The sequence below is a fragment of the Thamnophis sirtalis genome, unplaced genomic scaffold (assembly GCF_051295495.1).
Source record: "Thamnophis sirtalis isolate CommonGarterSnake01/CBP01778 unplaced genomic scaffold, rThaSir2_p1.2 scaffold_1, whole genome shotgun sequence".
NCBI classification, from domain to species: domain Eukaryota; kingdom Metazoa; phylum Chordata; class Lepidosauria; order Squamata; family Natricidae; genus Thamnophis; species Thamnophis sirtalis.
This window is the reverse complement of record NW_028261381.1, coordinates 6,597,337-6,624,145: the sequence shown is the minus strand read 5'-3', so window position 1 is coordinate 6,624,145 and position 26,809 is coordinate 6,597,337. Positions and strand designations below refer to the sequence as shown.

Here is a 26,809-nt window from a genome sequence, read left to right as displayed (position 1 = left end):
AGGCTTACTATTGTTGATGAGGCGGCCGGAGGAGCCTCGCGAGCGTCTCTCTCTCCCCGTGTGTGTGTGTGAGGAGGGTTCAGTGCGGGTGTGAGGGAGGGACGGCGAGGAGGTGGGGGGTTTTTCTTCGCTTCCTCGCCGTTACTAACCGAGTAACGGCCGCCAAAGAGACAACAACCACCACGATGTCTTCCCAGCCGCGCGTGAGGCGCAGCGGCTCCCCGACTCCAGCCGCCTCCGCGGGGGGAGGGGGAGCCGCGGCCGTGGCGGCGGCGACTACGGCGGCTACTACTACTACTACAGCGGCGGCGGCAGGCGGGGCAGCCGGCACCAACAGCCGCCTACAGCCCATGCGGGCCACGGTGCCTTTCCAGCTCAAGCAGCACGGCAGCCCCACGAGGAGCAGCGGCGGAGGCGGCGGAGGCAGCAGCAACATTCCACGAGGGGCGGCGGCGGCGGCGGCGGCAAACGCCCCACTCCAACCGTCGCCGCCGCCGCCTCCTCCTCCCTTGCCGTCCGCGCGTGCCGCCAGCCCCACGCGATCGATGCTGAGTAGCGGCGGCGGCGGCGGCAACAACGCGGCCGCGCGCGGGGCCAACAGCAGCGGCGGCGGCAGCAACAGCAGCAGCCCGACCGTGGGCACGCAGACGCTCCTCGGGGCGTGCGTCTCCGCCGCGGGGCCCCCTTCCTCGTCGCCTTCCTCGGGCTCCGCGCGCGGCAGCCCCACGGGCGTCGGCGTCGGCGGCGGGGCGCGCAACAGCCCCCCTCGCCTGCCGCCGCCGCCGCCCTTGCCCGGTTCGACGCCCTCGCCTTGCTCGTCGCCGGTTTCGCCGCCGGTGCCTGAAGGGAGCGCCTGTGCCGCCATCGCCGCCTCAGCCTCCTCAACGGGAGGGAAAACCCGGCACCGCCAGCGACGGCATTCGCCGGAGCCGAACAGGGCCTCCCCGGAGAGGAAGAGCCCCAGTTCGCCTGTTTGTAAAGGTGGGTATAAACCGTGGGGGCCTTTTTTTTTTGCAGCGGGGCCGAAGGGGGTTATTATTGGGGGGGGCTAAGCCTCCCAAGAATGGGGGCGTCTTTTGTAACCCCCGGAGTGAGAAGTTGAGCTGACCACGAGGCGCTCAGTGGGGCCCTTCTCGTTTTCCTTCGGGGGGAATTAAAACCGGAGAGGGGGAAAAAAATCTCTTTTATTTCCTCTTGTTTTGGGGGGCGAACCTCCGAACTGCCTGAAATGCCTTCTTCCCTGCCCTCCTCCCCTGCCTTCGTCACCCTGATGGTCCCTGGGAAGAAGGAAGGGTGGGTGTGATGCTATGCCACAACCGGCAGAAGTAAAACGCTGTGAAATGTTACGTCCACAAAGAGATTTGCCAGTACATGTCTCGACTTGCCTTTGTTTTTAAAGCAGATATTCATGGCTATTTTTAAATGTTGGGCCCTGCTTTTTTATCTGTTTATGCAAACACACACAAGGCTTGCAATTAAAACAAAAGTACCAAGAGTTTCTTTTTATGATGATTATAAACAACAAATCCTAGCCTAGGAATTAATAGTCTTGAGGAATTTGCCTTTATTTAATGGTCTTTCTCCTGCCTATGCATATATATTAATGCACGTGTAGAAGAGGTGGTGGTTTGCCTATGCAGCAGGAGAAAGGATCAATAGCTACTTTGGGGCTGTGTAAGGTTTTGTCCTCAGTCCAGGAGGAAGGTAAGTTTGTATATAAAACAGGAATAAGATGAGATAAATGCAAATGAAGGTAAATAACTAGCTTCAGGGAAAAAATAATAATAATGTAACTAGTGTCATCTACAAAATTTGGCAACAGGAGTATATATAAGTGTTCTTGCTTTCATTTCACTGAGTAAAAATGCTTACTGTAAAACAGTGTTTCTCAACCTTGGCCACTTGAAGATGTCTGGACTTCAACTCCCAGAATTCCCCAGCCAGCGAATGCTGGCTGGGGATTTCTGGGAGTTGAAGTCCGGACACCTTCAAGTGGCCAAGGTTGAGAAACACTGCCTTATTCACTAGGTCTCCCAGCATGTGCCAGTCCACCCAGCAGAAATCCCAGGGGAGCTGGGATAACGAATGCTGGCTGGGGAATTCTGGGAGTTGAAGTCCGGACATCTTCAAGTGGCCAAGGTTGAGAAACACTGCTGTAAAAGATACAGGCAATAATAAAGTCTTGCTAAAATGCCTCTCCCACACTTAATTTGATTTGTGCCCTGGAAGCTAACTGTTTACCTAATATATTAATGCACGTGTAGAAGAGGTGATGGTTTGCTTATAAACTAAGATTAAGATTAATGTCTCGACTTGCCTTTGTTTTTAAAGCAGATATTCATAGCTATTTTTAAAATTTGGGGCCCTGCTTTTTTATCTGTTTATACAAACACACACAAGGCTTGCAATTAAAACAAAAGTACCAAGAGTTTCTTTTTATGATGATTATAAACAACAAATCCTAGCCTAGGAATTAATAGTCTTGAGGAATTTGCCTTTATTTAATGGTCTTTCTCCTGCCTATGCAGCAGGAGAAAGGATCAATAGCTACTTTGGGGCTGTGTAAGGTTTTGTCCTCAGTCCAGGAGGAAGGTAAGTTTGTATATAAAACGGGAATAAGATGAGATAAATGCAAATGAAGGTAAATAACTAGCTTCAGGGGAAAAAAAATGTGACTACTGTCGTCTACAAAATTTGGCAACGGGAGTATATATAAGTGTTCTTGCTTTCATTTCACTGAGTAAAAATGCTTACTATAAAACTGTGTTTCTCAACCTTGGCAACTTGAAGATGTCCGGACTTCAACTCCCAGAATTCCCCAGCCAGCGAATGCTGGCTGGGGAATTCTGGGAGTTGAAGTCCGGACATCTTCAAGTTGCCAAGGTTGAGAAACACTGCTGTAAAAGATACAGGCAATAATAAAGTCTTGCTAAAATACATCTCCCACATTTAATTTGATTTGTGCCCTGGAAGCTAACTGTTTACCTAATATATTAATGCACGTGTAGAAGAGGTGGTGGTTTGCTTATAAAATAAGATTAAGATTAATGTCTCGACTTGCCTTTGTTTTTAAAGCAGATATTCATAGCTATTTTTAAATGTTGGGCCCTGCTTTTTATCTGTTTATACAAACACACAAGGCTTGCAATTAAAACAAAAGCATTCGCTGGCTGGGGAATTCTGGGAGTTGAAGTCCTGGACATCTTCAAGTGGCCAAGGTTGAGAAACACTGCTGTAAAAGATACAGGCAATAATAAAGTCTTGCTAAAATGCCTCTCCCACATTTAATTTGATTTGTGCCCTGGAAGCTAACTGTTTACCTAATATATTAATGCACGTGTAGAAGAGGTGATGGTGTGCTTATAAAATAAGATTAAGATTAATGTCTCGACTTGCCTTTGTTTTTAAAGCAGATATTCATGGCTATTTTTAAAATTCGGGGCCCTGCTTTTTTATCTGTTTATGCAAACACACAAGGCTTGCAATTAAAACAAAACTACCAAGAGTTTCTTTTATGATGATTATAAACAACAAAATCCTAGCCTAGGAATTAATAGTCTTGAGGAATTTGCCTTTATTTAATGTCTAGGAGTGACATTGGTATGTCTTTAAGCTTTATTTTGTCTGATCGCTGAGAACACAAAAGGCAGCTATGCAGCAGGAGAAAGGATCAATAGCTACTTTGGGGCTCTGTAAGGTTTTGTCCTCAGTCCAGGAGGAAGGTAAGTTTGTATATAAAACAGGAATAAGATGAGATAAATGCAAATGAAGGTAAATAACTAGCTCCAGGAAAAAAAATGTAAGTACTGTCATCTACAAAATTTGGCAACAGGAGTATATATAAGTGTTCTTGCTTTCATTTCACTGAGTAAAAATGCTTACTGTAAAACAGTGTTTCTCAACCTTGGCAACTTGAAGATGTCCGGACTTCAACTCCCAGAATTCCCCAGCCAGCGAATGCTGGCTGGGGAATTCTAGGAGTTGAAGTCCGGACATCTTCAAGTTGCCAAGGTTGAGAAACACTGCTGTAAAAGATACAGGCAATAATAAAGTCTTGCTAAAATGCCTCTCCCACATTTAATTTGATTTGTGCCCTGGAAGCTAGCTGTTTACCTAATATATTAATGCACGTGTAGAAGAGGTGATGGTTTGCTTATAAAATAAGATTAAGTGCTTAGCTTGAAATTGGTACAGTTTCAATTACTACAAAATAGTAATGTAGTAGACTACCTCATTATTTTTGGTGACTGATGAGTGCCAGCTTCTGCAAACCAGAAGAGAAGTTTGATTTTACTCTACAGCTCCTCCCCCTGCCACAAATACTATAAATAACCATATGTTTTGTGCCTATATTAAACATACTTTAAAATGGCATGTTAATGTTTTAAGGATAGGTATTAAAGAGGCCTATGCTGCTATCATAGCTCATTTCCACTGAATTTCAAACACACTGGGCAATCTTCTGTTACTTGCTAAAAAGCATGCTTGTCCTTGGTTAATTCAGTGCAATCTTAAATTTATTCAGAAATCAACTGTGCTAAATTCGACAGTACAGAATTGTATCTAAAGTTTTTTTTACCCTACTCTGCAAGTGACCAAATTGACTTGTTATTGTCAGTTGCTATGGTCTTTGGAAACAGTGTCTGCTTTTCAACCCCTCTTCATTCTTTAAGAGAAAGTGATATCTGAATTTTCCAAGTGAAACAATGTGGCTATTAGAATGCCTTTGCTGGGCAGGAAACAAGAGAAGATTCAGGTTTGAAGAGGCCAAAGTATAGTGTTTTATGGTTGAGAGCATTTGGTGTAAGCAGCCTGGGAGTGAATTCTTAAAACTGATGACATATGTAATGTTGCTAGACAGCTTTCCCACAGATTATAGATAATCTAAATATAACTTCTTATAAAGTCCTATAATGCTATCAAGAAAACTGTATTTGCATGGCAGTAATATATAAGTTTGGGTCTCCAATGTTGGGAATCCCGTCAGGATACATTATTCTGGTTACTGGAAAAGAGGACATTTTTACAAATCTACATGGTGGTAATGATGTGCCCAGATACTTCACTTAAGAGCATCAATAGGTTCAGGAAAATAACAAGAAAATAAAAATGAGAAGAGTGTTTTAGGAAAATAAATCTCTAGAATATTTATAGATGAAATAGGACTGTTCAAGAATTGGTAAACATATAATAGAGACAAATGAAGTTAAAGGAAAATTGAAAGGCTTTGCAGCCTTTAAAGAATCAAGATTGCAAAATGTCACAGACATTTGTAAAGAGAATTTTTTCAGGAACTGACTGCACTACCATTGAAAAATGATCTATGAGGGATAATAGATTGAGAGGCCATGTTTATATGAAATACTAACTTGTCATTATAAAATTGCAGGCAAATAGGTAGGTTAAAGGCCTAACAATATTATATCAACAAATATGGAACATGAATATTTGGCCAAAATATTGGAAAATATAATGTATTTATCCAGACTGAAGAAGACAATACACAAGTTACTGAACTATTTCACCAATAGTGAATTTTTGCTTAAGATCTTACACAAAAGAATAAAGCCATACCTGGAGAGAGGAAAAGTATGAAAGTAGCTTTGAAAAAGAAATACCAGTGAGGTGCAGAAAGAGGTCAGATTGAAAAAAATAATTGTTTAATAGAGCAAGAGAAGAAATATACCTTTGCTCTCATGACAGTGATCTTTATTTGTAGGTGATCGCAGCATATGGCATGCATTAAAGCTAACGAGAATGCCAGAGTAACTTTATTATTTGAGAAACTTATACAAATGAACATGATAGGACCATAATAACATAGTTTGGACAATAATTCAAACTAAGGAAGAGTGTGAGAGAAGAATACATCTCTGTTTAATTTTCAGAGTGGATTATATTATGACAGAATGGCAAGATTGGAAGAAATGACAGCAAACATCAAAATTGAAGGCTGAAATACTAAACAATTGAAATAAAATTGACACATTTCTATTCCAAGTAAAGATGATTTACAGGACCTTATGCAAGTAAAATGAAAGATAAAAATCTAACATTTTAGTGGACTTATAGTGATGACAAATGTGGCAAAATATTTTGTTTTCTTGAATTCTGTAAAATATAGCAGACACTGGAAGATCAATGTTGGAGGAAGGCAGTAGGAAACTTAGGATCATAAAGGATAAAGAAAGATGTATGCTAAAAATCAGAATCCGTAAAGCAGAAAGATGGAAGATGGAAAATGAGAAAGAATGAGAGAGAAAAAGATAGTAGATACATTACCTCTGGAACCAAAAATTATGCGTTGTCTAAGTGTACCATGAATTAGAAAAAGAATCAATCTGTCCTGAACAAATAAAGACAGATTACTTGAGGCAATTATCAGAAAGCTGAAACTCACACTCTTTGGGCCTGCCATGTGTGAAAGGATGACTAGATAATCATTAGGTATGGCAAAACTGAGGATAATAAGAAAAAAGAGTGGATAAATGCAATTTAAAAATTCCTTGAATATTCCTGGAAAGCTGAAGGGTTTTTTTCCAAAAATACACATATTTTCACCTGTCATGTGTCTGTAGCTATATTTATAGAATAAAATCCCCCCCAAACTATTGTGTGACCAATTCACATTTTGATATCCTATTTTATTTCTAAGATCCCACATTCAGCCTGGTAGGTGCACATACACATGTGTTTGTGTAAACTATAAAATAATATGATGTAAAACATCAGTTAAGTATAATCTTTAAAGAATATTTCTGTGGTATAACAAGACGATTCTTAGAAAATAACTGTAGTTCACATGCCAAAGAAAACCCCAAACCCAGCAATACAAACAAATTGGAGTAATAAAATTGAATACATTTGAATGGTTTAAAGAAGCTGAGTCAAGAAGATTGTCTTCTGTTAAGTGTGAGTTTAGATTGTACTGTATTGTAATCACTACAGCAAGCAATATAATGTTGAAATTCTGAATGTGCTTACAAACGCAAAAAGATTGAGACTCATCTGTTTCCTTGTCTTGAAAAACAAATACTTGAGTGTTATGGCTGGGTATGAATTTTTGTAAGCTTACTTGCTATCTTGCTGAATGTTTGCCCTTTGTTAAGATAAGAAATTTCTTTAAAGAACTATATTAAATATTCAGGAGCATAATTAATATTTTTTTTTTAAAAAATGTTTTATCTATTGATAAAATTCACTGCCACATTCAGGCTAAAATTTGAAAATGAAAGCTATAATTCTATGAGAGCAGGATTTCTATTTGTACTCTAAATGTGTACAAACGTGTAAAGAAAACTAAACAATATATTGAAAGAGATAAGAACCAGCACCAGAAGCAGACATTTAAATTACAATAAGGTACATAATAATTTGAAGAAACAAAAAGCAATTAGAGATCAGCTGGAACGTATCTGTAAACCTCCAGACTCTTTGAAGATAATGCAGAATATAAATATAACAGGAAGTTAGTTTTGACTTTTTGTTTTTTGTGCTGCCTTTTGTTCTTTAAGACTTGGTAATAGCATCCCTTGTTTCTTTAACCTTGAATTTTGTCCAAAATTGTATTGGAAGATGATGAAACAAGATTCAAAGTTCAAGGGTGGTAAAGTTTATATATAGGTTAAAATGCTTACAATATTCACTTAGACGTTGTTGTATTTTGCAGACTGAAGTTCTTAAATATCCTTGTTATATTCATATTCTTTGTCATTCATCTCTGAAATCTTAAATTTTAAAACTCCTAATATTCACTGTCCCCTCAAAGTAATTATTGCAGAGTTAGTCATTGCATATTGAATCAGTATGGGCAGGGGTGGGTTCCTCGCCCCGTTCCAACCGGTTCAGTTGGAACGGGGCCGGCGGCGTCCTTGCGCACGCGTGCGTACTAGCATCTGTGCGATGCTCCAGCTGCTCCTGGAGGATCGCGCAGGTGCTGTATGCATCCTGCGCATGCGTGGAAGCGCAGAACTCGTCAAAACCGGGTAAGGAGCGCGGGCGGGCGGGTTGGCCCTTCGCCGTTCCCGGAAGTTACTTACTTCCGGGTTCGCCGACCAACCGGTTTGCAGGGACCGCCGCGAACCGGTTGAAACCCACCCCTGAGTATGGGAAAGTGATTTTTTTTAAGTGTCAATTTTTTGCTTTAGCGCAGCATGCTACAAAACTGAATGGGAGAAAGGTGCTTGCTATAATTGTGGCATCAAAGCTGTCTTTGCTAGACATCTAGGAGAGTGTCTTCTCAGGAGAATAGATGGTTCATAATGCATCTGCCAGAGTAGTTGGAATTCTGTTTCTTGTTGGGCTTTTGGAAATCAGCCAAGACTTAAGCATAAACCAATCTATTCATAATAGAATTTGAAATCTTGCTGATATACAAGATTTTTCTGTGGGAACACATTGTCTGAAAAGAGCACATCTGCCTCAGATTCAAAGCTCATCATCTGTATTTCCCCATTATCTCTAATATAACATTTCAGTACAACTTTTCTTTCTTATGTGGTGGTTCAGTGCATAGGAAGTTGGCTTGGGGATAGATACCGGTGTATGATTGTTAATGGGATGCTGTCTAAACAGAGATCAGTCCCAAGAGGTGTACCTACAGCAAGATTAAGTCCTAGATCTTGTTCTGCTCGGTGTGTTTGTGGATGATATGACAGAAAGATTGCTAGGTAAGATTAGTATTTTTGCTGAAGACACAAAGGTGTGTAATAGAATTGACATTATTGGGGATATTCGTAAGACGGAAAATTTTGTGGTGTTGCTGGAAAATTTGTCAAAAATGTGCAGTCTGCAGTTTCAATGTTTCTAAATGTCTTGTATTTGGGAGCATGGAAGCTTCTTACGAAATACTTTGTGAATAAAATTACTCTCATCATTTCTGAATTGAGTGCTGTTTGAAAATTCATGATCTGATTAGTGTTTCAATAAACCTAATGATATAGAACTAACAATTGCTTGTGTGAGAGAGAAGGCCGTCTGTACTTTTGAAATGATCTGTGTGGAGTTTGTGTACTAATTAGTGATTCCTATATTCTACAGTCAGTAACGTGACTTGGTTTAATGGTTTCTTGCATTACATTGTTTTCTTATTGTTGAGAAATGGATGTATCCTCGTTTTTCCAATCTTGTCATCAAGGATATACCCAGCCCCCAGGAGCACTCTACAAGCCTCCTAAAAGCTATGCATGCCCCTTTTTTTGGTGAAAAACAGGCCTAGTTTTCATGAAAATGGGCCATTTTTTGCTTGTTTTTGCCCCCCCCCCCAATCCCCAGGAGATTTTTGCAGGCCTTCAAACTCTCACAAAAATGAGGCATGCAGAGGGCTTGGGAGGTCTGCAAGGGGCAAAACCTTTTTTTTAAATTTACCTATTCAAAATTTTGGTGTGTCTTATACTCCGGTGCATCTTATACTCTAAAAAATACAATAGGTATTCTTTGATTTACGCCCTCAATTGGGACAAGAATCTTGATTGCTAAGCAAGGTGGTTGCCATGCCCGATTTTATGACCTTTTTGCCACAGTTAAGCAAATCACTGCAATCACGCGTTTGTTAGGCAAAGGCGGCTTCCAGCATAACTTTTGCTTCTAGGAAGCCAGCTGGGAAAGTCATAATTGGTAATCACATGACCTTGGGATACTGCAACCATACATGCCAGTTGCCAAGCATCCAATGCTTGCTCATGTGACTGTGGGGATGCTGCAACAGTTGCGAGTGTGAGGACCAGTGGTGGGATACGACTGGTATGCCCCGGTAAGGTGCTCCTGAGGGTCCGTCCACTCTCCTTATCTCTATTTGAGCCAACGGGCATTTTCGCATGTGCACGGAGCATACGGCACCTGCGTGACGCTCGCTGAGCAGCTGGAGCATTGCAGGTGGTGGGTATGCATGCATGCGCTGTGCACATGGTTGACGCCTGGCCCCGTTGCAGCATACCGGAACCCACCACTGGTGAGGACCAATTGTAAGTCACTTTTTTCCCAGTATTGTTATTACTTTGAATGGTCACTAAATACATAGTTGTAAGTTGAGGACTACCTGTACTAGGGGGAAAGAGAAATAGAACATTTTTTTCTTTAAATGCTGAAATGTATTTAACATAGTATACTATTGACTATCAGACTCCCTGGATGGTATACAATGGATTTGTCATCCTTTTAGTCTCCTGAAAGCATAGCTTGCTATAGATACAAAGATTTGGTAGATTTTTATTAATGACTTTTATTGACAAATAATAATTATACGGATTTTATAATTTGAAAAAAGGAATGTCATTGTATGTATTAGAGTCTGGAAAATAAATGGAGAAAGGATAAACTAATAAGCTGAAATAATTATCAGAAGCTTTTGTTGAATATGGAATAAGATAGTTAGGACTAATTCAGGTGTCTTGGTAGCATGTTTAGCATTTATTTTTTTAAATTCATATACAATTCATTTGTTGGTGGGTGTGCAAAGTTTTATATTTTGTGCCTTTCAACAAATCATGTGGTTGATAAAATTGGCAGTTAAGAATGCACTTTTACTACCGCTAAACATATGTAAGACTGAGAGTACAACAAAAACATAAGATTTGGATCTTTAGGGGTTCTTACTGTGACATTATGTAAATTGAGGACATGTTGAATTTTTCCATATATGCAAATGCTGTATAAATTCATAAATAGTACTTTTCAGCTACCTTTCTTATTCCTGTTTTACCAATCTACCAGTCTGAGTTAGCTATCCATTCAGTTAGGGGTGCGAGAGAAGCAGCAGCTGTTCACATCAATTTTGGCACTAGATTATATTCAAACTGTTCACTAGCTATTATGCCTACTACGGTGTCAGAACTCATGTGCTGGCATATTGTGCAATCTGACATGCATTTGGCAACTTGAAGTAAAGAAGCTAGTTGGTTAATTCTTATTGCAACCAATATTGATCAACATTCAAGAGATCCTTCACTTGTGGGGAAAATGTTAGGTGGGGAAAATGTAACGATATGATGAATGAAGGAAAGGCTAGCATTTTACCTGATTAGATTTTGTTCAAGTTTATTGTCCAGTAGTTTATCCAGATAAATGAGTCTCTGCAGATTTTACTTGGCTAATCATTGCTGACTATAGAGGGTGGTGCTCATCTCCGATTCAAGGCCATTGAGCCAGTGCTGTTCGAAGACATTTCAATGAACATGTGGCAGCATGATATCATGGAGCACTGTTACCTTCCCATCAAAGTGGTACCTATGTATGTACCCACATTTGCATGCTTTCAAACTGCTAGGTTGGCAGGAACTGGGGTGAGGATGGGAGCTCATCCCATTGCGTGGCACTTGGGTCTTTAACCTGGGCTGCCGTTTTTCCAGCTGCTAGGCCTAATGTTTTAACCACTGCTCCTCCAGTTTATCCTCTGCCCTGTTATTTTTGAATCGGAAAGCATGTGGCCAAGATGCTATGCAAAGAAACCCATTTCTGTTTCTGTGGTATAAGAGTAGAAGCATTGACACTACTATGAGGAGAGGCATATGCCGTTCGGTTCTTCTACCATGAGTTTATATTTTTCTTGATATGCTATTTTATAAATTATAATCAGAACAGAGAAATGTTTTGTCTTAATGGTTATTATAAACATTAATGAAGCATATGATTAATAAAACATGCCGCATGTGGACTATTTTAAAACTATTCTGAAATGGACTCTGTGCTTATGGTTTTATGATAGCAAAGCCATAGACTGCTCCATTTTATAATAATGGCATTCTCTACAAGGGCAGCCTTCTTAGGGAGATTACCAACACACTTCTATTTTACCGGGTTTATTTAGCACAAACAAATAAATTATTTCTGGGCTGTTGTTTTTTAAAAGTGCAAATATCATGTGCATTTTATTGTCAAAAGTAATCTCTGATAAACTTTTCATAGATTTCAGAGAAACCTTGGACTAGAAGCATATTCTTCTCTGTTTTTTTCAGAGATACAACTCAGATAGTTTTGTTTCCATAACAGGATTTTCAGGATTACCAATCCTCCCTATTCTTAAATACAGTCAATGTTGCAGATCTTTATTTATTCGTTCATTCATTCATTTATTCAGATTTATATAGCCACTTTCTCATCTCATCTATATAACTTTGGGCAGCTTACAAACTATTAAAACAAATATGAAAACAACTAAAAACAAGGTAAAGCAATATAAAATCATATAGAAACCATCATAAATGCACAAAACTCACAGCCAACAATCCCATTCATCAAAACAGTCAATATAGCCAACTGCACTGGCTGCATCACACTCATTTGTCAACATGCCCATTGGCAAAACCATCTCTTTAGGTTCTTGTGAAAAGCCAGGTTGTATGTAATCCAAGTTTAGTTTTCCCAGGCATGGGAGCAGGGAAATCCAGGAAATAACTAGCTGAAAAGTAATTCTATGTATTTTAGTGAGCTTGCTTGTATTATATTAGTTAACCAAAACTAAAACTATAAAAATGCACTTGTTTTTCCTAGATGAATTTATATGAGATTCTACAGTAAACAGATAAGATGTGCACTTTTAATTGATTTCCACTGCATTTTTAATATTTGAGTATAATTTAAAGACTACATTGAGTTGTGATGAAACATACATTAAGCAAACCATGTTATTTGCTGATATTGCTTAGGTTTTAGTTCGTACAGGATGTCAATGAATTTTTACCATATATATTTTTTTCTGTAGTGTGGTGAGTCAATTAAAAATATTCAAGAATATTGTGTAGGGAGCTAATATGGATTCTGATTTCAATGTCTTTGTAACTATATAATCTATATCTATTCATCTGTATGGTACATGAATATTGTGTTTGTTAAAGAGGATTTCATAATCATATTTCTCTTTTGAGGGGGGAATATCAAATTGGAAACACTGAATAGTTTTGTAACGATTGGGCATAATGTAATTTGGCCCAATAAAATTAAGACATTGCTCAAATACCCCCACTGTTCTCATCAGCCCAGCTGTTGTAACTGCTATCTTGAAGCAAGTACATCTCTTGTTATGTAGGTCACATCATGTGAAGCTAGCAGCTGGGCAGTTTTGGGGGAGGGTATGAATAGCAGGACTAAGATGAAATGATAATGAAAATACTACATGGGGACAGATTGTATTTTATGAAATATTACATGAAAGAAAATGGATTCAGAAAAAAGTTGAAAAATACTTCATTGGTAGAATTAAATAAGTGTAGAACTACCATATTTAGGCAGTAACAATCCGGACACAGACCTAAATTAAAAGAGCAAAGAAATTATTGCCATCTATATTTGGAGTTTAGCATTTCATATCTGGTAGCCCTAATTAAATAGGGCTTGATACACTAAGCAAATGCCAAAATATATGTGAAGTTTTAAGACTGCAAATACACTATATTGCTAAAAGTATTCGCTCACCCATCCACATAATCAGAAACAGTTGTGAGCAAATACTTTTGGCAATATAGTGTATTTACAGTCTTAAAACTTCACATATATTTTGGCATTTGCTTAATTAATCTTTGTATCTGTAATTAAGAATCAATCACGATGGACAGCTACTGGCACATAAAGGTAAAATATTTCTGGATACTATGTAATAAATTACAAAAAAATTTTAAGATTATACAATAATGAGAAATTATCAGTTTAGTTACAGTTGTCTGAAGTATTATGTGACAAGCTTTGTGCCCTTAATATGAAACCACATAATAGATTTATGCTATGCTTTTATGTTTCTAAATTGACCTTCTATATATACCTTCCCTTTAATGAATCTAAACATCTGTTGAATCCAAATGAAATTTTACACGTGTGTGTTTTCTATATATATTTTCTACAATTTCTCTATAAATTGTCTTATTCTGTATGTCTAAATCAGGTCTCTGTATATCAGGTTTTTTTCAGTATTGTGGATTTTTAATATATACGTTCAGAACAGTGGTTTTGATTGAATTGCTATAATTAATACTTTAACAAGAACTGATTCAAAACTAATACTTGTTTTAAAATTGTATTAATAAATTTTCCTATGTATACTGTGTAAGCAATTGAGTGTTAGCAAATACAATCATCATTTAATGGTTCAAGTTAGATATCTGAGTGTGGTACTGGCTGGATTGATTTTTCAAGTGAATTAGATCTCTGTTCTAAATTGTAAAAAGAGAGAAAGAGATGTACAACAAACTTAACTTTAAAATACAGTTCCTGGTGAGTGTATCACTTATGTACTAAGTGTGAAATACCAAAAGTGGTATCTACAAGAGACACTTTTCAGAAATGAGAGGATTTGAAGGATAAGCAGGATGATAGTCAAGCTATAACTTCTCAATAGGTGGTACTTCCTAATTTACAAGTAATGAAGGAGTTAAATTGTCATCTATAGAAACATGCTTACTAAATTTTGCCTGCATTGTAATAATATATGAATATTCATTTGACTTGGGGTTCAAAAATGCACGGAAGTACATATATTAAATAAAAATAAGAATAAAGTCAACAAGGGACAATTCCAGGTTTGAGTAATTCTTAGGGAAAATGCCTTTGGAACCTTAGAAAACTTACCTAATAGACTATGGCCATTAGGCAGTGAATTAATTTCTCATAATGCCTCTTGGAGACTTATGTCAGGATTAATGTAGAAAATTGAAAAGGCAGCTTTATTTACTTAACTATGTTTGGAGTACTGAACTAGGGAAAAATAAAGGATTTGTAAGCATTAGCAGTGAGCTCTGCTAGGGTGCTTTGGCCTTGGCAGCTGCCCAAGGTCATCGCATGCTAGATTAACGGTAGTTTTGGATCCAGATCCCTATCGCCCATATTAGGAAGACACTCCGCATTTTATACATCCGTGTATAGCCTACATTTTAGTAATCTGTATGTTGTTTAAACATAGGATACCTGAAAAATTGTAAGGAAAAAAAAAACATGCTAATATACTGTAAAGGCATTATTTAACAAAGTAACATAAAATATCATGAATTGAATGAAACCTGTCTGTAATGTGTATTATTTTTGCTGATGGAATCATATGTATGTCTCCAAATAGATAAACCACGGCCACCATCATCAAGCCCTTCCAGTATTTCCCGCCGTACCCCTTCGCTAGACATACTTGCTGCTCCATATCTTGCTGGCCAATGGCCTCGTGATAATCATGGGCAAGTCACACCTTGTATGAGGGATAAAGCCACACAGGTAAAACAGCTTCCGTATATTAATGCAAAAGAAAGAAAAGTCTATTGTAATTGTTCCTTGAAGCCGTATAGATAAAGCTTTATTAAATAAATACTTCTTTGATTTTATCATGCAGATTATAAAATATACATTCTGTTGTAATTAAAAAAAGAAAAGGAATATATATGAAAAGGAAATGCAGTTATGAATATGCAAAATCTAAATGCCAGTATTAAAATTATATACTATTTGAAAGATGAAAACTATAAAACTCTTTTAATTAAAATAGAGTGATAAGCAAAATAGGCGATATATGTGTATTAATATAATAGATGATTTTCATGTTAAATTAGTCTGTGTGCATGAAGAGGAACATGAATTTAGTAATGAATAATTGGTTTTATATTTATTAAAATTACATATTATATTTATTTCTTGACTTCATTTACTGTTCCTGTTACCGAAATGGCATACTAAATTGTGGGAGAAATTTGCTGATTACCTTTGTATAATTTTTGAGAATGAGAGGTATCTCTTGATAATAGCAATAGAAAATAGAATGTGGAGCCAGAGAATATAGATCAATCAGTGTGACACCAATGCTGAAGAAGATTCTAGAGTAGATAATAAAGATCAGTTTGTACATTTCTTGAAAAAAAAACATGATTGTTAGAAGTAAGATGCATTTGTCAAAAACAGGTTCTTATTAAATTAATGTTATTTTGTTTATTTTTTTTTAATTGGTTACTTACTTTTAGTAAGGCTACGGTGAAATACATCTTCAAAAAAACATTTGATGAAATACTCCATAATACTCTGATGACTAAATTAATTAAGTACTGGTGATGCAGTGGTGGGTTTCAAAATTTTTTGGAACCTACTATGGGTGTGGCCTCCTTTGTGGGAGTGGCTTGCCAGCCATGTGACCTGGTGGGAGTGGCTTGCCAGCCATGTGTTCTCTCTCTCTCTCCCTCCTTCCTTTTGTCTCTCTGTCGCTTTTTTCTTTTTTTCTTTCATCTCTCTTTTTCTTTCTTTTTTATTTATTTATTTATTTCTTCCTTTCTTTCTCTCTCTCTCTCTGTGTCTGTCTGTCTGTCTCTCTCTCTCTCTGTGGCAGTGGTGGGTTTCAAAAATTTTTGGAACCTCTTCTGTAGGTGTGGCCTGCTTTCCGGGTCCACTGGTGGAACCTCTTCTAACCGGTTCACTAGATTTGATGAACCGGTTCTACCTAATAGGTGCGAAGTGGTAGGAACCCACCTCTGGGGTGATGTGATTATCAGATGAATAATTGACCTACAAATATGGATATGTACTATAAAAATAGATATTTTTTCAGATTTTTATGCCTTTTTGTTTGTATCTATGCATGTTTTCAAGTCAGCATTGACTCCTAAGTGATTGCATGGATAGTGCCTGCAGTTTGCTTGGCCACATTTTTGAAAGTGACTTGCCTTTGCCTTCTTCCTAGCGTTGGGAGTGAGTGATCGGTCCAAGGTCACTTAGCTGGATTCATGCCTGAGTCAGGACTAGAACTCGTGGTGTCCTATTTTTTTTAGCTGGATACCTTAACCACTATGCCAAACTGGCTTTGTCAATAACTTTAGAAAATTTATTTTAATATTGCTAATATTAAAATAGCCTAATTAATAATCCGTAGCCTAAATCTACCACCTTTGTCTTTTTTCTTAAGACTGAGAGTGCTTGGGCTGAAGAATACTTGGAAAAGAAAAAGGGATCTCATAAGCGTTCAGCATCTTGGGGCAGTACTGATCAACTCAAAGAGGTGAAGAAACATGCTGTTTTTGTACTATTTTGATAATAGTATAATAATTATACATGCCCACCAATTCACAGTTTAGAACAACAAGAAATATATTCTTTCTGCATTATAAAATTTGAACTTCCATTGAAAAGGAATTGCTTCAATAGGGTGCATCCTATTCATAAAACTGAAGGCCGTGAATACTTTTCTCTGCAGCCTTCCAGCTGATAAGGAATGATGAACAAAGGGGTATTCAGGAAAAATCATTCCCCCAAATTATCAATAGTATCAGAGCTTCAGTAGTAGGCTGCTGCTACTGGAATATGCTTTGGATCCAAGTCAGTAAGAAATTCCACAAAACTGTTCACCATCTCGGTCTAGAAAGACCATGTTCACAGTTTGGGGATGCTTTTGAATCCCTTGCTTCCTCTGGTTTCTCAGACTGAGGCTGATATGCTTGTATTGGTGTTCTCCAGGTATCATTAATATCCTCTTTGGGGAGTTGTCTTTGTCTCTTATCCAGAAATGCTAGAGGTGCAGTGGTTGCTCAGCATGTGAGGAATTGCTTTTGTTGACTTTTTAAAATACTTTTAAAACACAAAATTAAAAACTTCAGAAAGTTGTTTATTTAATTTTTAAATTATTTTCTGCTTTGTTGGTAACAAGTGAGAATGTTGTTATATATAAGCTTCGGATATAATAATGTTACCAGGAGCCCTTATGGTGAAGTTTGATTCAAAAATTCAACATTTTTGTTGTAGAGTTAAAAAGAAATGCAAAACATTTGTCCTTTCAGATTGCCAAGTTACGCCAGCAACTGCAAAGAAGCAAACACAGCAGCAGACACCATCGTGATAAAGAAAGACAGTCTCCATTCCATGGTAATCATGCAGCTATTAACCAGTGCCAGGTAAGATGAGCGCTAAATGTAAGACTTGTAAACGTTGCTGCCAAGGAAAAGTTAAATATGTTTCAGGCACTGACTTGCCAAAAAGAATGTCTGAAAGCTGCTAGCACTAGAGGAGGAAGAGACCGTACTATTATGTTTCCCCGAAAATATGACACGTCCTGAAAATAATGCCACATTTTTCGGGTGGGCAAAAATATAACCCACCCACCCCCCAAAAATAAGTCCCCTGGACAACACCCCCCTCCGGCCATGCACCTATGCACTATTTTCAGGGAACACAAATAGTGAATATTTTTTTCCACTTCAGTTGATTTGAATAACTTGAAAATAGTTACACAGCCTCTCTAAAATATTTTACTTTAGATACTTGAGAGTGGTTAAAGTCTAGTTCTGGGTACACTTAGAGAGATGCTCTTGCAGCCATTTAACCAAGATATTTGATGAATTACGTTTATGATTTGGGAATAAAAAGTGCTATTTTACAGTGGTGCCATTTGTACCTACAAGGTGTACCACAGTGAGTAGCATTGGAGGAACTACTGTAAGGTACCATCTTGTCTTAGGGGCAAGTTAAATTTAATATCTTTTCTAAGATCTTCTGGGCTCTTTACCAAATCTGAGTATATTTTTGGATTGTTTTTTTTTTCTTTTATTATTGACAGTTGATTCTAAAAGGCAGAAGCTGTTTATCACGTTGATATATGACTTTTATCACCAGAGTTTGCAAATACTTTGGATTTCAGCTATAAGGGTAGTGTCATAAACATAGTGCTTATTGATAGTTTTTTCTTCACTTTTAAAACCACATTCATCTTTTGATCCAGTTTCCATTAATATATATCCAGCATATAGTTTGATTAAAGGAGAAGAGACTATACAACTTTGACTCCCTCTTTGGCCAACCCAGCCTGTTTCCCCATGTTCTGTCTATGATATACTGTAGTTTCCTGTTTTTTTTACAGGCAGTCTTGGAAATAATGTTTTAGATTTTGGCAGTGGTTTGCTCTCCAGGTTTATTTCAATTTAGCTTCTGAACATTTCGTTAGGTAACATCATCAGCAGGGTTTTCTTGTCCTGTTCTCCTTAGTTTATAAATGTCTTATGTGCCAGTTTGGTCAGTTGATTGTGTGATTGGTTGTTCGTTTGGAGATATATTTAAATTCTGAGCAGCTGATTGGTTTTCTTGTGATTTGTCATTCAAATGGTCTGGTATTCTTCAATTTACAATCATAGTTAGGATCAAAACTGGCATTAAGCAGTGTTGTTGTTAAGTGAAATGTCTAATTTTATGACCTTTTTTCCTATGGTTATTAAGTCACCGCAATTGTTAAAAACTATCACATGGTTATTAAGCAAATCCAGCTTCCCCCATAGATTTTGCTTATCTTTGGTCCTCTGATTATTTTTGATTGCAAATAATGCTTATGTTACTCCAGGATGCTGCAATCATTATAACTGCATGCTAGTAGCCAAGTGCCCGAATTTTGGTCACATGATACTGTGATTACTTTAAGTGCAAGGACTGGTCACTTTTTAAGCACCCTCATATCTTTTGAATGAATGTTAAACCAATAATCGTAAGTTGAGGACTACCTACATAGATTTTTCACATAAGGCAATGAGATGTTCTGGGATAGTGTTTTTTCTAAGGGCTTTCCATAGCTTAACATGACCAACACATTCAAAGAGATTTCTATAATCAATGAAGCACATAATGGCATCTTTTTATATTCTTTGGCTTCTCAATTATCTAGTATGTTTCAGCAATAATGTCTCTTGTTCCTTGGCCTTTTCGAAAGCCTGCTTGAACAACAGGCATCTCCTTTTCCATGTGGGACTCAAATCTGTATTGGATGATTATTTTGCTAGTGTGTGAAATTAAGGATATTATACAATAGTTCACAGACAGTTAAGTCTCCTTTTTAGTAGATCGACTTCTTCCAGTTGGTTGGTTATCATGATGTCCTCCAGATTTGCTGGCATAGCTTGTTAGAATTTTCATTGATTCTTCTTCAGTTGCTTGTCATATTTCTGTGAGTGTTCCATCAGTTCCCCTAGCCCTCTGACTTGGTAAGGATTGTGGTGCTGATGTAGCTTCATGTGCTAATACTAGACATTTTTGTAAGTAGGGAATATCTTCTAAAGTATCTGGGATGTTGACATATATTGTACATAGTTTCTGTATATTCCCTCCATCTTTTTTAAAAAATTCTTTGAACCCGTTACTAGCTGTCCATTGTCATTGGAACCTCCTGAATTTAGAGATCTTTTGGAAGTTGTTTTTCCATGTCTGTTTCCATTTTCAAAGTCCCTAGAGTCGTAATTGTAATGCTGCTTCTGGTCTCTTCTAACACTACCCTGAAGCTTTGTTAATTTTTTTCCTGAGATTTTTGTTTTTCTTGGCTTTGACTTCTCATTGTGGCAACCAATTTCAAGAGAGCACCATGGACCTCACTGAATTTTATAGTTTGGGGGAAAAATAATAGTTGAATGCTATCCTTGCTATCACGTCTTGATACGTGGAATTAACAAAGTAAAAGAAGTAGAACATTCTGTTTTAAGTCTTGACAACTGGTTGCTTAGTTATTGATGCTTCTTTTGAGCCTCCAGAAGATTCTTACACCTTTGACTGAAATATATAAATTTGGATTTAAATTCCAAAGCAAAACCCTGTACTCAAGGCTAAATTGCACATTAATTCTTCATAGTGATAACTTCATTATGATCTTGTATATCTTGCATCTCCATAACAAAAGAAATGAAACTGTAGATGCTGTGAAAACGGTGGTGGAGAAACAGAGCATTTTCATCATGCATTTTCATTTCATGAAACTGAAACTACATTGAAATTAAACTAAACTAAAATTTTGAACTAAATTGTCTGTTATATTTGCGATTTATCTGTCCCAAAACTTTTTGAAGTATTAACCTGAGAGGTATTTTCACTTCCTCTTCACATTTCTAATTCTGATTCTTAAAAAAAAAAGAACACCTTAAAACATCCAGAAAAACAACTGACTGCCAGATTTTAAAAATTAACATTTTCATTATCTGGGCTCTTTCTGTTAGGCATCTGTATCAGAATAGTAGCTTGAATACTATAGATCAATTGAATGAAGTATGGATACTTTTATGTATCCATACTTCTGTGCAAGATTCAAGGAACAAAGATTATAAATACAAAAATGTGCAATAATAAAATAGTACATACCATCTAAAATTCTCCAAATAAACCAGATTCATTTTGTCATTATAATAAAATCTTATAGATAATTTGATTTTCTGTTCTAAATTATATGAAATAACCCTGATTTTCTTTGACCTCTGTTGCGTTTTCAGGCTCCAGTCCCAAAGAGCATGCTGGTTCCTGTGATACCAATAGCTAAGTCAAGTGGATCCCGTTTCCGTAATAGCATAGAAGGGCTGAATCAGGAGATTGAAATAATCATAAAAGAGACTGGAGAGAAAGAGGAACAACTTATTGTGAGTATATTTGTACTCAAATAGGCCTTCAGATAAGGAACACTGAGTCCATCATGCCTAAACATAAGCACACCTCTGTATACATGAGCATACGGAGTATGAAAGATAAGCTGCTATCTTGGAACTGTTACATCGAGATCTGTCTGGGGACAATATAATATTTAGAATTGTGACATTCAGCCTCTATAAACAAAGCCAGAAGTGAACATCATGCCTGCATACCAGTTTCTTATCACTACCCCTACTTCATGTTGGCTTTACCCTTTAGTCTAGATTTCTCTGAAATCATAGTTTTTGTCTAAACTTGGGAACTGTATTAATGTCAGTAATAACATAATGTTAAACCAGAATTAGGTCTTTATTTCTAGTTAACACGCTTACATTGAGCCTTGTTTTCTTTGTGCATGAATTGGAGCTCCAAAGCTCTGAAGGGCTTCTTTATGAGACCCACAATCCTTCTTACATTTAATTTGGTTTCCTTTTTTTCCCCCTTGGGAACCTGAAGAATAAGTGATTCTCCTGTAGCTCCGGTGGGAGGGACTACAACCGGGTTTGTGACAGCTTGATTGGTCCAGAGACTGAGGGATTTTTCTTTATCATCTCCTCCTTTCCCTCCTGGCTCCCAGTTTCCCTCAGTCTCTTGGTCCAATCAGTTGGCTCCAAACGAGGTTTGAGTAATTAATTCGTTTTATAGAATAATTGGATACTTGCAATTAAACTGAATTCTGGAAATAATTTGGCTAATTGGATATTCGAAAGGAATCAAAGGCATATGAGCATTGCGAAGCCCTGACTGGAAGGAGGCTTGAGCTCCTGGATGTCTGAGGTGCGCTTTAGCGGCTCCGCAGCCTCCGGAAGGGGGGGTCATTCCCTTCGCGCTCAGCGGAGACCGCCTGGAGCGAGGTGCATATTTCTGAACAACACCTGCGTCCGGCGGTGTCCGACAGCGATCTCAACGCCGCTCCTTCGCTCACGAGGCTTCCCTTGCGCATACGGCTAGCCCAGCAGACAAAGCAATAAAATTGTCTTCATTTTTCATTTTATTAAAGTCACCGGACAAGATTAATAGTGTGTGGTGCGTAAGATGTATGTAATATGTTTTTTGTTCAACAGCCACAAGATATTCCCGATGGGCATCGAGCGCCACCTCCTTTAGTGCAGCGTAGCAGCAGCACTCGCAGCATTGACACACAGACTCCGGGAGGAGCAGAGAAAGGCAGTAACAACAGCAGCCGATCTCAGTCTATTTCCCCAGGCTCCTTCCTTGCTATCTCCAACGAGGGCAGCGAGGAGAGCCCTTGCTCTGCAGATGACCTGCTTCTGGATCCCAGAGATAAAGGTATTTCCTGAAAAGTATTATTCCAATGCTTTTCCTTAGAGGGGAACCTCTAGGACTAACCCTTCAGTTGAGGAACTTTGTTCGTTTCCTAGGCGTTTGAGTTATGGGCCAAAATTCACAGAGTCTTTTGTCGGTTCAGGCAAGGTATTTATCACCTGCCAAAGGGAAGCTCAACTTTGAGTCATGTCATAAATCACTTTTTAAAATGTTTGCCATTTCCCTGTGCTGCGTTGAGAGTTTTAAGCAGTGGGCTAATAAAACTATTTTTTTTTTCATTTTTTTGGGGGGGGGGGGAAGAGACGGGAGAATAGTTTCTTCTCCATTATTACAAGTGGGAAAAATTGTATTATTTTAGTTGGGAGTTTTTTGGGGTAATTATTCTTCTGTTGACCATCAGTTTGTTTATATATATTTTTTCTTTGTACTTAATGGAGGTATGTAAATATTTAAAAATAATTCGTATAGGTGTTGGTTGTTTTGATTTGTTTTTTACTTAACATGCATATAGAGGGAGGCATATAAAATTGTAATGTAATCACATTTTTGGGTACCTGAGAGACCGCCTCCTGCCGATTACCTCCCTCAGACCGATAAGATCTCACAGGTTAGGTCTCCTTCGGATTCCATCTTCCAGCCAATGTCGGCTGGCGACTCCCCGGGGGAGAGCCTTCTCTGTTGCAGCTCCAGCCCTCTGGAATGACCTCCCTGTGGAGATCCGGACCCTTACTACCCTCCCGGCCTTCCGCAAAGCCACCAAGTCCTGGCTGCTCCAGCAGGCCGGGGGGCTTGTGAAATACCCAGCCCCACGGAAATTGTGAATGTTGCACCTTTTTTAAAAATGTCTTGTCTATTTATTCCCTTTCCCTTGTCTGTTGTGAGCTGCCCGGAGTCCTCCGGGAGTGGGCGGCATACAAGACAAATAAAATGAAATGAAAATGAAATTTTTAAAGCAAATGAGTCAGTATCTGCCTTTCGGATAGCTAGGCCTTTGTTTAGCTGTAGGATTAAATGCTGCCGTAGGTAATAGTTCAGCTGTTACATGTTGATAAGCAAAATGATGACATAGGTCAACCAGTAGGTTCTGTGCTTTTCAGCAGTCCCAACTTGACTAATGACCAAGAATTATTTAGTGATCATCCAAAACATCTGGAGAGTACCAGGTGGCTTATCTTTATAGCAAAAACCATGCAGACAGTAAGAAACTGTTTTATGCCAGGTGATCAGGTTTTTGTTTGCCTTTTAACATTATTGATAAAGGAGTATGAGAAATGCAAAAAAAATATTCTCATGCGTGTTACGATACATGTATATGTATATGTAACTGGCCCTTTGCTCATTGCAGAGAATGGAAACAATTCGCCTCTTCCCAAATATGCTACATCACCAAAACCCAACAATAGCTACATGTTCAAACGTGAACCTCCTGAAGGCTGTGAGAAAGTCAAAGTGTTTGAGGAAAGCTTGTAAGTTGCTATATTACTTCTTAATTTTTTGAATCAGAATATCTCACTAGATTCCTGGTTTCTAAACTTTGATGGTGTAGCTTTATGCTTAATGTTTCTTACTTTTTGGGGTAAAGGTAAACATATCTATATACTTAGCTTTGTGTTTGTTGGGGAAGGTTATAATTATTTAAAGCAGTTCCTAGACCCCTTTTGAGAAAGCAGGAATCATTCCCCCTTGCTATTCATATGCATTTTGGTTTCTTTAGGGTTAGAGAGGAAAAAGATAAAAGTAGTCCTCAATTTAATGACAATTCATTCAGCAACCGTTCAAAGTTACACCAGTGTTGAATGAAGGAACTTACAACTGGTCCTTGAAGTACAGCCATTGTAGCGTTCCCATGGGCGTGTGATCAAAATTTGATCAACCTTCCCATGCTTATGATTGCGGTGCTTCAACTCAATCGTCTCCTGTCTCCCTCCCATCTATGCCTTTTTGACTCCTACATTCTTCAGCCTCGGTCAGCCTAGTTGACCTTCACCATCTTGCTCCTGCTGCTGACCAATCATACGTGGCCTGGCCCTTCACAAGGTAGCTGTTGGACTGCACAAGGCTTTCTTCCCAAGGTTGGGCATGGCAGTTTCCACATGAGACTTGACATAGCCAGCACCTGCCTTGTAAAGAGCCAGAGCGGCCATGTATTGTCAGCAGCGGGAGTAAGAAGATTGCAGTGGTCAGCTGGGGTGGTGGCGGGCAGGGGCTTCGAAAGGCAGGGTGGCAAAGGTAACTGGACTTGGGCAGCGGTGCTGTTGGGGCTTCTCAGAATGCTGCAGCTTTGTGCCACTTCCAAACGTTAATTCTCTGTGGTGGTGTTTTTCTGTTTATAGGCCAAAACCTTTGCATGAAATTCCAGCCTTTTATTGCCCTGACAAGAATAAAGTTAACTTTATTCCTAAAAGTGGCTCTGCCTTCTGCCTCGTCAGCATTCTCAAGCCCCTTCTTCCCACGCAAGATCTTACTCTCAAAGGTGCTACTCATAATCTGACCGTCACGACTGGGATGACGCCCGCGCTGCTGCAACCTCTCTCCATGGCCTCCCTTTCAGCAAACACAGACCAAGAGCGCCTCTCTCGTGGAACCAGCAAAGTAATATCACAGATGTCTGTGCTCCAGCAGTCAGGACATAGTGAAGAAACTGAAGGATAAGCTCCGCGTGGCTAGTGGGGAAGGAAGGGGGGTTATGGAAACAACTGTGATTCAACTCTCTAGATGACATCTCTTTGTATCACAACAAGCTGACAGTTCCATAAACAGGTCATAGTTACCTTACACACCATGCCATGAATGTCAGCCTCCTGTGAGATCTTGGAAAGAAGGAGCAGCAGAGAGCCAAACGCATTTGGTCTTGGGATGGTTCAAGTGCAGACTCTGAGAGCCATGCTGCTTTGGTACCATAAAGAAGGGAGATCTCCACAATTCCTCACAACTGGAGGGACCAATTTTTTTTTCTCTGATACTTTTGTGTTTCAGTATAAACTTCGAGTTTGAACAATGAAAAAGACATCCCAACTTTTCTTAGCAGGATATCTGCTTTCAGGAGGAAAAAAAAAAGGAAATCATTTAATTCATATGAAGAAAGTATTTACAAATGTGCATTTTCTTAATTTCATCATCATCATCAGGATAATTGCACTTTTCTTGCTACATCTTTTTCATTGGGACCAATGGATTGAAACTTTTTTCAGTATTCTGTCATAAGACCAGCTGATTTTGCTCCTTTTCCCAGATTAGCGTAACATCATTCAGACAAAGAAGAAAAGCAATATTGTCACATGCTGAAAGGGGTGGATGGGGAAGGGGGAAAAGCACATCTGTGGAATTTCTGGTCTGGAAATAGCATTTTTAGTGCACGTCAGCTAATCATGTCATGGGTTTATTCCCAATGTATTTCAGGACATGTTTCCATCCTTTTTCCCCAGAACGCCAATTAACTGTCACGAAGGTGCCTCTTGGGACAACTTAGTTTTTTATGTTACTGTCAAAATCTTGAATTGCCTTTGGCATATATACCTGATTCTATCATGTCTTGCCACTATACTATATAAACCCTGTAGTCAAGTCATATGATCTTAAAAAGGGCCATGCATGCATGGTGGTTTTTTGCTTGTCAAAGTACTGTTTTGTGGGTCTGTTGAGGGTAATAGTTTGTCGGGCATGATATTGTTGAAGCAATTTATTTCAATGGACATGTCTCCTTTTGGAGTAGCAATATTGTTAGGGTGTTAAGCTAAGAATCTTGTTATCCTTTCATTGATGTGGCCCATTTCATTTTTAGTGCTTTTTAAAAAATCAAACTATACTTGTGGAAGAATTGAGGATAAGAAATTTATGTTGTTATGTTTGCTTGTGAAAGGGTCTGAGCTAATATGGGTAGAAAAGTGTATTTACCAAGCTGATTAAATGGCACAAGATATAGCCGTTGGGGGATAGTTAGAGAGAAGTTACATTTAGAAAGCAATATATTCTGGTATCTCGAAGCAAACAAAATTATAGCAGTGTAACCTATTCCAGACTGGCAGATAAACAGACATAGCAACCTCAGCATGTTTTTGATGCAGTGTTAGTTGGAAGTGAACCCCATCCACCTCAAGTGGATCTTCGATTTGTTTTGCTACATTAGTAATACAATATTTTAAATAATTACTCC

The 26,809-nt window shown here is 38.5% G+C and overlaps 1 protein-coding gene across 1 annotated transcript; it reads left to right on the top strand.

Annotated features, from left to right (window-relative positions):
- The first annotated feature begins 170 nt into the window (after positions 1-170).
- FAM117B (family with sequence similarity 117 member B) lies at positions 171-26,809 on the top strand. The gene is made up of 8 exons (XM_087707042.1): positions 171-981; positions 15,038-15,186; positions 16,856-16,948; positions 17,724-17,837; positions 21,177-21,320; positions 22,434-22,659; positions 24,002-24,122; positions 24,990-26,809. Exons 1-8 carry the CDS (start codon positions 186-188, stop codon positions 25,306-25,308), a joined length of 1,962 nt encoding a protein of 653 aa, XP_087563168.1. The 5' UTR covers positions 171-185; the 3' UTR covers positions 25,309-26,809.